This window comes from Sander vitreus, chromosome 12 (genome assembly GCF_031162955.1).
Source record: "Sander vitreus isolate 19-12246 chromosome 12, sanVit1, whole genome shotgun sequence".
NCBI lineage: Eukaryota > Metazoa > Chordata > Actinopteri > Perciformes > Percidae > Sander > Sander vitreus.
In genome coordinates this window covers 20,626,496-20,640,379 of record NC_135866.1, presented here as the reverse complement: position 1 = coordinate 20,640,379, position 13,884 = coordinate 20,626,496, and the positions used below count along the sequence as shown (strand labels likewise).

The 13,884-nt window shown below is 38.4% G+C and overlaps 2 protein-coding genes across 2 annotated transcripts; both read left to right on the top strand.

Moving 5' to 3' along the window:
• Positions 1 to 1,023: 1,023 nt before the first annotated feature.
• On the top strand, positions 1,024 to 6,015 carry rgs18 (regulator of G protein signaling 18). Its single transcript, XM_078264490.1, has 5 exons — positions 1,024 to 1,288; positions 1,767 to 1,871; positions 2,071 to 2,132; positions 2,682 to 2,848; positions 4,245 to 6,015. The coding sequence occupies exons 1-5, from the start codon at positions 1,167 to 1,169 to the stop codon at positions 4,497 to 4,499; spliced, it is 711 nt and encodes a 236-aa protein (XP_078120616.1). The 5' UTR covers positions 1,024 to 1,166; the 3' UTR covers positions 4,500 to 6,015.
• A 3,731-nt stretch (positions 6,016 to 9,746) lies between these two features.
• Positions 9,747 to 11,601, top strand: LOC144526736 (regulator of G-protein signaling 21-like). Its single transcript, XM_078264364.1, has 4 exons — positions 9,747 to 9,774; positions 10,209 to 10,415; positions 10,498 to 10,664; positions 10,878 to 11,601. The coding sequence occupies exons 1-4, from the start codon at positions 9,747 to 9,749 to the stop codon at positions 11,052 to 11,054; spliced, it is 579 nt and encodes a 192-aa protein (XP_078120490.1). The 3' UTR covers positions 11,055 to 11,601.
• The last annotated feature ends 2,283 nt before the right edge of the window (positions 11,602 to 13,884 follow it).

Genomic DNA, 13,884 nt, shown 5'->3' with positions numbered 1-13,884 from the left:
ATTCTTCGTAAATCTTTACAGTTATTCCCGAAAAGAACCAAGCGAGCCTGCCTTGTTGCACGATCCAAATTTTCTTCAAAACTTGCCATTTTAAGCGTGTAGCTTGCTAGCTCAAAGTTTGTTGTTTTCTTCTGAAACAAATGCAGTTTTGCAAGGGGAGGGTCATCACCGGAGAGGACATCGCAGGGGAGGGACATCGCCGGGAGATGTCGGATGTTAAACTCTGATTTAAGGTGAGCATAGAGAATACAGCCTTCTAGTGTTAAACTCTGCACATGGGTTAGGATTAGGGTTCTGCACAGTGAAGGTCAAACATCCAAGTGCTTTAACAATAAGCAAAACACGTTTTTGAGTTGAGGGTGACTGAAAAGAACTCTAAATGAAGTTACTTGTTCATTATGGTATACCTACTGTTTTTTCCCCAGCACTTTATTAATTTGTTGTCAGAACTATAGAAAAATTGTCAAGGCCCTCTACTGTCAAGGCCCTCTACTGGCCCCCTTCGGTCTCTCTCTAACAGAGACATCACATTTGTCTCCATCTGCCCCAGAACACACCTATTACCTGTTGCTTTCCACTGTGTCACAGCGAGTTTGTCTTTCTCCATTAAGGTTCTGATGTTCTAGAAAGAGCTAAGCCCAGACTCTGCGCTGACACATTTTATTATTCATTACATTTTATTATTTCTCTGCAGTGTCTGTCCTTGCTGCTGATCCATGTGGAATCGCAGAATACCCCCAAGATCTCACACAAGAAGACAGCTATTAACAGCAGCAATGAGAGTGTATAAACAGAATCTACAAAAAACACAAGTTGGTTCAATGTTACCTGAGGTTTTTTTTTTAGGTCATAATAGCTTCAGTACAATATGTTATTGTAAAACTGTAAGATATTACCTCAAGCAAAAACAAACAAACAGCTGTCTTTTTCAAATTTCTAAATAAAAAGTTGACAGGATGTTGAACCCAAGGGGTTTCTATTTCACTGATGGAGCTGTTAGCAGTAAGTGGTTACACCATTACAGGAAGTAGAGCAAAAGGTATGGGAAATGAAATGCGAGCAGCCTTTTATAAAAGACGAGGTGTATCATTGAGTGATGGGTTAAAAAGATTTCAAAGAGCTATTTTTGTCCTGCTGCTTCGCACACCAGAGACAGACAAAACAGCATGGAGACACTTCTTTTTCTATTTCCTCAATTCAACTACATGGCCCCAAAGGAGGAAGCATATTTTAAAATGTTTGGTCCAGAAGACTTGCAGGCACCAAAGATGAAGGACGATACTAGCAGGTTGGTGTGTTGTTTTAAAATGTTTACTTGATTTGGGAATAAATAATTTCAAATGTCAGAAATGTCAGAAGTGCAACTTTTATCATGAGAAGAATAGAAACAATGGTTTCTTTCTGCATAGAAAAGTCTTATCTTACTCAAAAGCAGCATGATACTGCATCATAGCTATGTTTTGTTTCAATATAATACATTTGAAAGCCACTACAGCTAACATGTATGGCTGTTAGACTTTTGAAAGCTGTCCTCGATGATGAGTCTCTGCTGCCTTTTGGTTCACATTTACAAGGGGGGACTTGTCTTGCGATTTGTATTGGACCACAAAGAACAGCTAATGTTGTGTAATTTATAGCACGTCTTGTGAATACTTTAGAAATGTGTCTGTGAGGAGTAATTCTCTGATAAGTTGTTGATTTGGGAAACAGTGCCACAGTTGCACTGTACAGTTTGTGGAACTTGATGTATTTTCTCCTGTTTGCAGACAGAAAGACAAGGAGAGGAAGAGCCGACTAAGCCTTTTTCTCACCAAGTCAGGCTCTCATGAAAATGTCAGTCCCCATAAAAAGACAAATACGACATCCAGCAAGTGAGGCAAAATCCATTAATTTCACATACACGGAATGTTGTGTTTCACAAGTATTATTCATTTTTAACCCTGGTTCCAGCACCCTCCGTGACTCATTGCACACTTATAGAAACATGGCATCTCGACGTGTCATGAGAATCAAAAAAATGTCTTGCTGCATGGTTAGGAAAGGGCTGACCGTATCTCTGATATTTTTCAGCATCTCACCAGAGGCAGCTTTGCAATGGAGTGACTCCTTTGAAGAACTGCTGAAGCACTCAGGTCAGATTAATGCCCAAAACCTCTCAAGAACGTTGAGTCGAATTGCCGTCCAAAACAGTTTCTTCTGCTGTTAATCAGTTGGCTCCATTTTAATTGTAAACTGTTAAGAAGTGCTAAAAGCAATAAATAGTTAAAGGAGAGAGCAGTGGTAGTTTCACTACAACTTTTAGTTTGTTTGCACGGATAGTAATCCAGAAACTGTGCAACTTCCTCATAAGCACAGAAGTTGCATTTTAGTGCTAGACTGAAACACTGTAAACCACTGTATGTGCTCCTTTGGAAATGGTTTATGCTATATTATAAAAACAATAATACTGTCTAAGTATATTTAAACTATTAAGGGGTTCTATATAATGTATTTATTTGTACAGTAGAGGCCATTTTAGTGACTTTGGGATGAGGAAGTTATGAATCTATGCCTCCTTATTTGAGCTTTGTTTACCCAACAGGCTCAGAAAATACAGATTCCGTTTTGAACAGTATTCTGTCTTTGTATTGTGTCATTCTAGTAACCAACAGTGTGTGTTTGTCTCTGTTTCTCTACGTCAGATGGGTTGGAAAGCTTCTCTCAGTTCCTCAGGACAGAGTTTAGTGAGGAAAACATTGAGTTCTGGTTGGCCTGTGAAGAATACAAGACCATTGATTCTGAGACGAAGCTGCTGTCCAAAGCCAAATATATTTATACAGTTTATATTGAATCGGAGGCCCCTAAAGAGGTATGATGTGGCATGTTTATTTATCATTAACTGTACAGATGAAATGCTGCATAATAGGCTATAAAGTGGAGCTGCAAAGGCTTAAACAACCCCTACGGCTTAACATTTTCTTTTGCTTTTCTTTTGTCACTGAGTGCTGTTGGAGGTTTGAAATATTTCTGTCATTGTATAAAAATAACAGTGGGCAAATTCTTTAGCACTACATAATCATGAGCCTGCAGCAGGTTGACCTTTGTGAACAATCGTTAGGAGCAGCAGCTCGCTTAGTGCATGCACTACTGCAAAGCAGGTCGGGTTATGTGTGTGCGAGACAGTCACAGATTCAAAAGTTTCCATTCGCTTTGCGAGGATGATGCGACCATCATCCGATATGCTTTCATGGCCTGCAGCAGATCTGACCGTTAAGAGTTTGGTGTCTGGTTTGAGGTTTTGACATTCTTCTGCAGAACTGGAGAGAGCATCACCCACACACTTTCAGTCAAAGATGAATGTCTTTGTAAATATGGAGCATGCTGCACTAACATGAAAGTGTGTACCAGCTTGAGTGATTTGCAGAGAGATACAAATGTAAATGGATCTGACCTTTAATATTGATGGCGGGAGAGTTGCAGTTTGATACACATGAATATTTTGAGAGCTGTTTTAGTGATTATTTGCATTGCTGTGTGAGAAGATTCAGCGCTGTTTGTCTTTTAAAGAAAATCTTCTAGTTTAAAGATGATTCACATTCACAAAAGCAGGCACAAGACAATTAACATCCATTTCTGTGACGATATCCATGTGTGGCAGTGATTGCTTGTATGAGCTTTAAACTCAAATTAGCTTTAGGTCACTTGGTGCCAATAAAACAGAGAATCTCTCCTTCAAGTCTCAGTCTTATCTATCACAAAAAAGAGCAAGGCAATAAATAACAGATTTGTTAGCTTTGGTTTACATGACTCCACCTTTAGAAAAACTATCAAATCCAAGAACTTAATGAGAGAACAAGCATCAAAAAAGGATCTTGACAGAGGGAAATGGATGAAATGTGCAATAATGAAATATGAAACTTCACATCTGATGTCATGTGTGTGTAATCTTTTAAAAAATGCAGATGTTGATTTTCTCCACTGTTTCAAGTGGCTCTACTTTACACTGCGCCCAATGTGTGTTTCCCATTTCTTCTCGTCACTATCTGACGTACTCTCAACACATTTACTAGGCACTGTATGTAACTCATCTTCTGTTATTGTGTTGTTCTAAACTTTATTGGAATCCTGACACAAACTTGCAAAATCATGCATTCAGATCTAGACAAAAGTGGGCATCATTATATATGGCATTCCTTTAGTACAGATTTCATGTATCTAGTTGCTCTGCATTATTTTTCAATATGTTCTAATTTCCCTTCTCTCAGGTTAACATTGACTACAACACCAAGATGGCCATTCAGAAGGTCATAGCGCAGCCTACAAAGAGCTGTTTTGAAGCAGCCCAGATGAAAGTCTACAGCCTGATGAAAAAGGACTCCTACCCCAGGTTCCTCCACTCTGACATTTATTTGCGTCTCACCAGGAGGAAAGGCCCGGGGGCCACCATGTTTCGCAGAAGGTCACGGTCCTGTGTGTTCAACGACAGGTGCGAGGCCACAACTGAACCTTCGGCCTGGTAGTGGTGAGCAGGGTTAATCACTCACTCACATATTATTATATGATGAAATGATCGGTGATTAGCAGCACAATTGTTGAAACATAAAGATTGGTGCAGAAGCTTATTTAAGCAGGTTTGCTTCTGCAGAGTGTGTTATTTTTTATAACCACGGGCGTCACAGTGGCTTATCCTACTTACATATGGCAGCTTGCCAACAATTAACAATTTAAAGAAATAGTTTGACATTTTTTGCTGACAGATGAAAAGATTGATACCACTCTCCAGCCTATATGGTAAATATAAAGCTATGGCCGAGTGGTTAGCCTAGCTTAGATAAAGACTGGCTCTGGTGAAGATCCCTAATGTGCACGTTAAATCTTTTTTGTCTTATCTGTGCAAAGACCTAAGAGTAAAAATGACACATTGCGGTGTTATGGGGGGATTATGTGCCAGACTATTTCTTGCCCTGGCGCAATAACTTCCTGAAGCCTTTGCTGGTTGCCTGACAACCTCACACTGATGAAAACACTCAAAGACATTTGGCTAGTTGTTTCCCTTCATTTCCAGTCTTTCTGCTAAGCTAAGCTAACTGGCTGCTGGCGGTAGCTTTTTTATCTATCATACAGAGTGGTATTAATCTTTTTCTTCTACTCATCTCGGCAGGAAAGTGAATAAGCATATTTCCCAAGGTGTCGAACTGTAAGTACTTTACTACACAGCTGGATAACAGCTGACACCATTAGCCCTTCAGCCATAAGAATATGTTCAGAATTGTTATGAGGCCACTACGTCAGAGCCATGTGGTTATCTGGAAATAATGGACACCCTCTGGCCAATCAGAGCTGAGTATTCTCTGTGACCATGGTATAAAACCAGATAACTCACTTTGCACTTGTGGAACAATCTTTCCATTCTCTTTCTCGGAGGCACTGCGCTCCTTGTGGATTGAACCTTTCTTGATGATTTTTATATTTCCTCAAATGTTGCAAAACTTGAATGACAGTGGGGTGGTTAGAGACCGAATCTCAGAATCACAGCTGAAGTGCCTCCATGCTACTGACACATTGAGGCCCCTCTCCTGATTTCCTTTGATGACCTGTAATTTCTGATTACACTTCAATTGCTTTGTCTTCCAAACCAGTAATAGCACCTTATACAACCATACTACAGTTGATATTGCATACATGCTATTTTGACCATATCTCATTAAAATGGATTCATGATTTTATCTCTCGCACTCTCCAACCCCTTCCAGACTAACTTGCAGTGAAAGCTTGCAGCCACGGTGACTGCAAAGCACTGAAACTTTTTAATGAGGGATATATATCTCTCATTTCTGTTATGAATTTAAAAGTATCCCATTTTCATACACAGAAAATGCATATATCTTATTTGAATACTAATATGACATATATAGAATTGCTGTTTTTCAGTTTGCAACCATCTAATATAATTTATGTATAACTATGCTCATACGTTGCCTTGCAGTTGTAAAATGTACAAACTAAATTCAAATAAACACTTTATTATAAAAGCTGTTTTATTGAGCCATTTGGTGTCATTAATTAGTTTGAATGTCCACATCTAAATATGACAAGTGAAGGCATGTGTGCATAATACACTAGTGAGGAAATTGTGATCATGTGCAGCTCCTTATTCCAAATTGTTGAAAAATTAATAGTCCTTAACCAACGCTAGCACAGAATAATTAATGTTACTGTATATGTATGCAGAAGCTATACTTCTTACAAAGACAAATACATATTAATTGAAAACTGCCAGTGATCCCACTGAGTTGTCTCGGTAACTGTTGAATATGTATGGAGAAAAAAATACACTAATTACAGTTGCACAGCATAAAGCTTCACATGTACATACAGCGCTGGTTTATCTCATTAACACAGATGTCATGGTTGTAGCCTTTAGAGTCCATCTAAGATTAGCCCAGATTACTATAATTTTACAAAAAAGAAACGGTATTGAATACTTTACAGTTCACACTAATTATGCATCCACAGTGCCACAAGCTGCAGTTCCTGCTGTCCTCTCACACACAAATAGACAAAGAAGAGAGGGAAAATATAACGTGTTAACAAAGGTAGGAGCTCAGCTGGCCTGCCAAATTCAACACAGTTTAAGATTAGTTGCCCGCTAAGAATTTCACTGGCAGATTTCTTGTTTCGTTCCCATTGGTATTTAAATGTGGGACTCAAGTCTGCTCTAAAAGCCTCTGAAATCATCCACGAGTTAAAGATGTATTGTAGAGCCGCAAGGAGGGAAAAAAAAGAGTAAGAAAGCAGTTTGCCTGGAGATATGAGGCTTGTAAAACAAGATGAATACCAGTCTAAGATGAGTTTAAAACAAATATGTTTATTGTAAGGTGTCTAATAGTGGAGTTTTACATAGATTTTCCTCAAACAAATGGGTTTTCTTTTTAAGATTCCTCAATCTATGTCAAAGTCTATCAGTAGTTTGGCACTCTTGGCTTCTGCTATTCAAACTTTTACACCACAGGTTCTCATTTTGAAAAAACAGCTTGTCTCATCGTAGAAATATTTATCTATGTGAGCCAAATTTTGTACGAGATTTGCTGACTCCAAGGCTCAGATATTGAGTTGTGAAATTTGCCCCTTAGAAATATGTTTGCACTTGATGCTGTTGGCTTGCAACAATATTGACAGACCTGAATAACATTTTAGTGCAACTGAAAAAAGAGGTCTGCGTTCAGTTAATGAAAGTCTCAAGGTGAGACTTTGTACCATCCATTCTAAACACCGTACTTCAACTGAAGTGTCAGGACCATATTCAGAGGCACATTTGTATGTGGGGAAAACAATTAAATATCATTCAATTCAATTCTGTGAGGAGGACTACTGTCTGTCAGCTGCATTGGACCGATAGAAAGAGGTCTGTGTAGATACTTGGCCTAGAGTTTGTCTATTGTTTATCTGACTTGATATAATATATAAGGGCCATCAGAAATGTACTAATGAAAGGGCTGAGAGACAGTAAAAAAGAAAGAATAGGAAAGAAGGTGCTGCACACTGTTTTCACGATACAAGTTCGAGAGAAAGAGATGAGACACTTTCTAATTAAATCAAAGGCATACTTACTGATTTACTTTCAGGGTTTCGAAATCTACTTCAAATAGTTTTTGGGTTACAAATGCACCCTACACCAACCCCCACCCTGCAAGAGAAGGGTCAAAACCCCATTCATGATCAAATTAATAAAACAAACAGGACCCAAAGCAAAGAGAAACACACAAATTCAGTGGTGTCAATTACAGAGAAAGGTGGACACATGATGCAATTGTAAAACAGAGACAGGGGGGCTGGAGAGGACTACAGTGCCCCCCTGTGTATGGTGAAAACATTTCAACTTGGTACATGTATGAAGTGCATTGATGTATCCCTAATGAGGCTCAGTACATTTCATTGTAGATGTGAGTATGAAAACAAAGCCAGGCTCTTTTACAAAATTATGCTTTTTAGGGTTGTATGTAGTCTCTTTTGTCCTTGGATGGTACCACTGACCACTCAGAATAACGTTTGATTTAAGAACATGAAATGATTAATCACAACAAGACAAAACATCTTGGATACTTTGCAATGAGTGCAGAAAGACGGCACTCCCCCAGTGCAGTCCTCATACTTTTCCTGGCGGTGCCTTTTTTGAAAAACAAATTCCTCGACCTGGTGCATCTACACACATGCAAATAGGGGCAGCCTGGGTGTTTTCCATCACCTGTTGTGATTTACATTCTTGGTTTGTTTGGGCCCATCACATCTCCAGCAGTGGTCAGGAAGGTCAGGACAGGTTAAATGCACGGGATATACACATGATTATTTGATGCAATTTGTACTGGTCCTCCACATATAGCTCACGATCATGCGACTGTGTGATGATATTCTCTGCTGCTGTGCAGTGGCAAGTTGTCGTTCTTGTGAGCTATTTCAAATAGTAAGAATATGTGACACAGAACATACTCTTATAAAAATTGAACAAAATGTACTGCAGTAAGTAAAAGTCTGCTTCTCATTGTGCTTTATCTTAGTAAAGTGTTTTAGTAAAGACTAAATCAAACATCCATGCATGTTGAAAAGTACACAATAGACACTAAATACTATAGCAGTAGCAGCAGAGGTTAATAACACTACTGAGAAAATGTGTGTGTGTGTGTGTGTGTGTGTGTGTGTGGGGGGATTCATTTAATTCTTTACCTGATATTTTTAGTCATGTTAGCGGCATGGCTCTATAAATGGCATTTCCCCTCTTTCTGTCAGTTGTTCGGTCAGTCCACCACTTTGTTCCAGACTGTAATATCCCAACAACTACTGCATGGATTGCCATAAAAGTTTGTAAATATATTTATGTTCCTCAGAGGATGTACGCCACTGACGTTGGCAATCTCCTGACTTTTCCTGTAGTGCCACCAACAGGTTGACATCTTAGTTTTTTTGTGACTACCACTGAATTGATAGGTATAACATTTTGTACAGATATTCACAAGCCCTAGAGGATGAATCCCAACGACTGTGTTGATACTCTGACTTTTCCTGTAGCACCACCAACAAGTCACAGTTTTCCACAGTTGTAATCTGAGAAATATCTCATCATATGCTAAATGGATTGGCACTAAACTTGGTACATTTTCCTACTTTGACATTTGGTACACACATCCATGTTCCCCTCAAGATAAATTGTAATAACCTCTGTGAACTCTTAACATTTTGTCTATCACATCATCCCGTTTCTTTATTCCAACACCAGTGCAGAGCTGCAAAAGCGGTCAACTAATCTATGGACATGCAAAATTTCTGTCCAAATCAAAAACCCTTTTTGTTTCAAGGGTCAGTGATCACCTACATCAACTGAAGTATGAGACACATTAATAAATCAGTGCTTGTTTATGCTTTTGTCACTTTGGTGTATAAGGAACACTGCAGATATGCAAATGACAGCATGACGAGAGTTTTCCTTAATAGTGAATTTGTTTATGGCTATTTGTTTATGGTCAGGAACTCTCCCCGGAGCTTCCTAACCATTGCTCATTCCTGTAGTTAAATATTATTATGAATTTGTCATGTAGTATTCCACCACAGCAGGCAATTATGTTGCCATATTCCTGATTATATATACATAGTTCGTACTGATGAATGAAAAACTAAGCATTCTGTAATCTAGAATGATTTGGTTTAATTCAGTTCATTTAGATATATAGATATAAAATATCTGCCACCCTCATATTGTTACATCCACTTTAATGATGACCACTGTTTTGGACAACAGGTGCGGTCAGCTCAAATCACAGCCGAGCTCTCTCCTCCTCCAGATAACACAGAAGGATGCCCGGTCTCTCCCAACAACAACATTTTGCATACAGATTTCCATATATTCCATTCATGTTGGGTGGGGGTCATTTAGATTTGTTCAGTCCCTTGACTCCCTCGCTACCAAAAAATCACAACACCACTTCAGTCTGGCAGGATCTTATCTCTGTCTCCCATCGTAGAGGACGAGGAGATGGCGATAAAGTGAGTTACTGCATATTTGATTATTGGGCCTTTACCATTTTCAGCAGACAACAGCTTACAGCAGCCATGTGGAAAATACCAAGGATGTTTTCACTCACTGTAAGTCTCACTTTGCATTGTGCCTTAATTTCTGAAGCAGCTTGTAGTGATGTGAGGTTGCTGTCAGGTGCTCAATGCATTGAACTGTTTATAAGTCATCTTAAAACATAACACATACTATAAATGCTTAATAACTGCCAGTGTGGTTTGCAGGTGGTATGTGCTGTGGAGTTCACAGATAACTGGGCTAGTGATAGATCTTGATGCTCTTTTCAAGGGTAGATTGTGTTGCTTTCCCAAGGATCCACTGGGGGATGTTGAGACTTGGAGTGAGTCTGTGGACAAAGTCCTCAATTGTAAAGGTGAGAGTCTGTTCTGATTGTGCATATATACTTGATTTTATGTATTGTTTCTTACCTGCTTACTATCGTCTGTGATTTCTAGCCGGACAGATAGCTTTCCGGGAGTTCCTGAAGTCCGAGTACAGCGAGGAGAACATTCTCTTTTGGCTCGCCTGTGAGGAATATAAAAAAATCAAGACGGTGCCAGAGATGATCTCCTCTGCCAACAGGATCTACTCAGAGTTTGTCCAAACAGAAGCACCCAGACAGGTAAACGACTGCAAGCTGGAAAATTGCAAAAATGCAATGGAATAATCTGAATTCAGCAGGCTTGTAGTGACAATGCTATAAAGATGTGTATTTGAGTGTTTTAGGCTGGTAAAACTTCAGAAATGTACTGTGCACACATTTTAGTACATTATAGAGAATGATGATGAAAATAGTTGCTGTAAGACGCCACCGGGCAATACTGTTTGATTCCAGATCAACATAGATTGTGGTACCAGAGAAAACATAACCAAGAACATCTCCCAGCCTTCCCTGACTTCATTTGATACGGCACAGAAGCTCATCTACTCTCTGATGGCCAGGGATTGCTACCCACGCTTCCTAAAATCTGACATCTATCAGGGACTCCTGAGGAGAACTGATTCAAGGTGACTGTTTTAAAACTGACAGCCTCTCAGACGAAGGCTTGTGAAATCTTCTCTCCAACTCTGATGTGCTGTGGCACTCTTTGATTTCAGTGTGGATAACAGGTTTATGCCATACAATCCAGATCCCAAGTGTAGCAGAAATAGTTTTTCTCAACCTGTGTGATTCAGTAGACAGTTACAGCTCAAGATAATTTTTGGCTTGTATTATACTTTATCTCTTTAATTATGTTATTATGCACCATGAAGTTAATAATAAAAATAATTCCTTTATTGTAAAGTATTATCAACACACACACGTATGCAAATATAAATCCTAATATACTCTGAGAAATTCAAATTTCACATCCAAATAAATATGTGAGTGTATTGTTAAACCTCTGTCTCATTTTTGTGTTTTCTTGTTCTAGTTTTTTTAAATATCTTAAAAACTAAATCTATTTACTTAAATGACATTTGGGTGTGGTTATTTTGAATGTGATGCAAATCTCCTTTGTTGTTGTCACAGAAGACTTGTCTGTATACTGTGATATGCTCATAATATGGTAAGAAAATACACCAGATGGCAACAGAGTCCTTCAAACAGCATCATCATTAAATGAACAAGAACACACAACCCAAAAAGAAGAAAAAGGAAAAACCTTCACCTCTCTCTTTGTGTGGTGTATTTCTGCAACAGCTCAGCCACAGTTTGTAGTTGAAGTTTGTACATTGTCTCAAATTAAATTTGCCAGACACACAGGGGTGGGTGGGGGAGGCAGGGGTGGGAGGTGGGGGGGGGGTGTAGGGAGGCGTGGGCGGGAGTGCACTTCTGGTGGCATTTCAGTTGGAGTTCATTCATCGTGAAAAAGTATCTTTGAATCAGATGTGATGGGAGAATGTCCCTTCAATTGAAGATTAGTGTAGGATATGTCATGCTGAGTTTTAAATGGTATTATACTATATAAATATACTATAATGGCTATACTATTATTATAGTAAAGACTGTATCCACTATTTTGGCATTTTATTTTTTGTCTAGTTATAGGACATGGTCGATTTACAAGCTTATGTAATTGTTTATGTAAAAAAACATACAAATACAAAAGAGCACAACAAAGCAGGGCCACTTTTAAACATGTTCAGATCCACAAAAGAGAGTAAAATCAGCATGTAGGATATAAATAAAAAAAACATGAAGCATAAAATGTTAAAGTGACATTGTTCCCTTTTAGCATGTAAAACACCTTCACGTGTTTATTGTCTGATGTGTTTTTTTGTGTTTGTAAAGTGGAAGTAGCACAGCATTGTTTCTCCATGTGCAGGCAGGGTGTTGAGCAGAACATTCAGTTCTTTTTGTGTTGGTGGCATTGGATGTGGGACATTTATTTTAGGTTGCTGTACAACACACTGTTGTGCAGACAGCTCACCACAACTTCCTCTAGTTTAGACAATCCTGGTTGTACTCACCTCTTTGTAGGAGAATGGTTAAATTTGTTGGGTACACAATTGTGTTTGACAAACCATGTTGAATCTGCACTCGTTATACGTGTAGCAACGCAAAAAAAACCGCAGTAAATATTGCTTGCAGGAAGTGTGAAGAAAACTTAAAAATGACAGAAACTTAGCAGTTATAATTCTCAGAGTGACAGCAGTTGATGGAGGAAACTCACAAATGTATGCTGCAACTGATAAGAAAATGTCTGAGATAACTGTTTATGTCCCTACAGCAGGCCATCAACAGCTGCCTTCTAACACAAAACATTTCCTGTCGGGAAAACTAATATGAACATAGACAATGTAATAAAAAAGTGGCCTACTTATCTATGATTAAAAAGCAACTCATGAAGTTTACTGAAACACTTTGGTATGTTCTGATGTTATGTGCATTTCATGTCACCACATTTCTCAAGCTTGCAGCTTGTTAGCATACTTACACTTTTTAGTTTTAATAAGATGTGTTGATTCAGATGTAATATTAATAAATATATATTCAAAATTACATTTTTAAAGGGGCAATTTTTTTACATGCTTTAGCCCATGCTTTTACTCAATATTGTCTCTCTTGTCTTGCAAAATATGTATACATGCTTGTACACATTGAAATGTGTTGCCATGGTTTTCAATTGTATCACAACAGTAGAGAAAATCAGCTTGTAGACACGAGATACTGTGGGAATCACTGTGAAAATCATGCCTGCATCTATTGTTGCTAAAGTTACATTATTATATAGGGTTAGAAGTAATGCAGCTGTAAGTGCAGATTCATTGAAAAATGAAAGCAAAACCATGGCAAACTGAGGCACAAAAGCAGCAGCATGACATTGAAATCAAAGGTACATCAAATAAATCAGGATAAAGTAGAATAAAAAGTTAACAAAAAGTGAAAGAATGACAATTTGCAGGATATTCTGTAGAAACACATTTTCTGAAGAAACTTAAAGTTCCCCTTCACTCAGAATATGTGTTTTGCCTTATTGTAAACTACTTTGCTATGGACTGAAATATCTCAAAAACTACTGAATGGATTGCCATTAAATTTCATGGACATTTATGGTCCCCAGAGGATGAATTATAATGATTTTGGTGATCCCCTCACTCCTATAGCACCACCATGACATGGCATTTGTGTATTTTAGTGAAATATCTTGACAACTGCTGATATTGCCAGACTATAATATATGTAATATAACTATAGCATAAGCATAAGCATCTAGTTCTGTGCTACTGCATAAGTATACAGTAAAAGCTTTGAATTGACCCTAAGATTTGTAGGTAACTACTGAGGGGATGCAAGAGTTAGAGTAATCGGGACCTATTTTTACTACAGCTACCTTAACGCAACTGTATTTTTGAGC

Excerpts from the sequence above, each read along its gene's own strand:
- rgs18 (XM_078264490.1), top strand. The coding sequence starts at position 1,167 with ATGGAGACACTTCTTTTTCTATTTCCTCAATTCAACTACATGGCCCCA. Across the intron at positions 1,289-1,766 it reads ATGAAGGACGATACTAGCAG|ACAGAAAGACAAGGAGAGGA; the intron begins GTTGGTGTGTTG and ends TCCTGTTTGCAG. Across the intron at positions 2,133-2,681 it reads AGAACTGCTGAAGCACTCAG|ATGGGTTGGAAAGCTTCTCT; the intron begins GTCAGATTAATG and ends TCTCTACGTCAG.
- LOC144526736 (XM_078264364.1), top strand. The coding sequence starts at position 9,747 with ATGACCACTGTTTTGGACAACAGGTGCG. Across the intron at positions 10,416-10,497 it reads CAAAGTCCTCAATTGTAAAG|CCGGACAGATAGCTTTCCGG; the intron begins GTGAGAGTCTGT and ends TGTGATTTCTAG. Across the intron at positions 10,665-10,877 it reads AAACAGAAGCACCCAGACAG|ATCAACATAGATTGTGGTAC; the intron begins GTAAACGACTGC and ends GTTTGATTCCAG.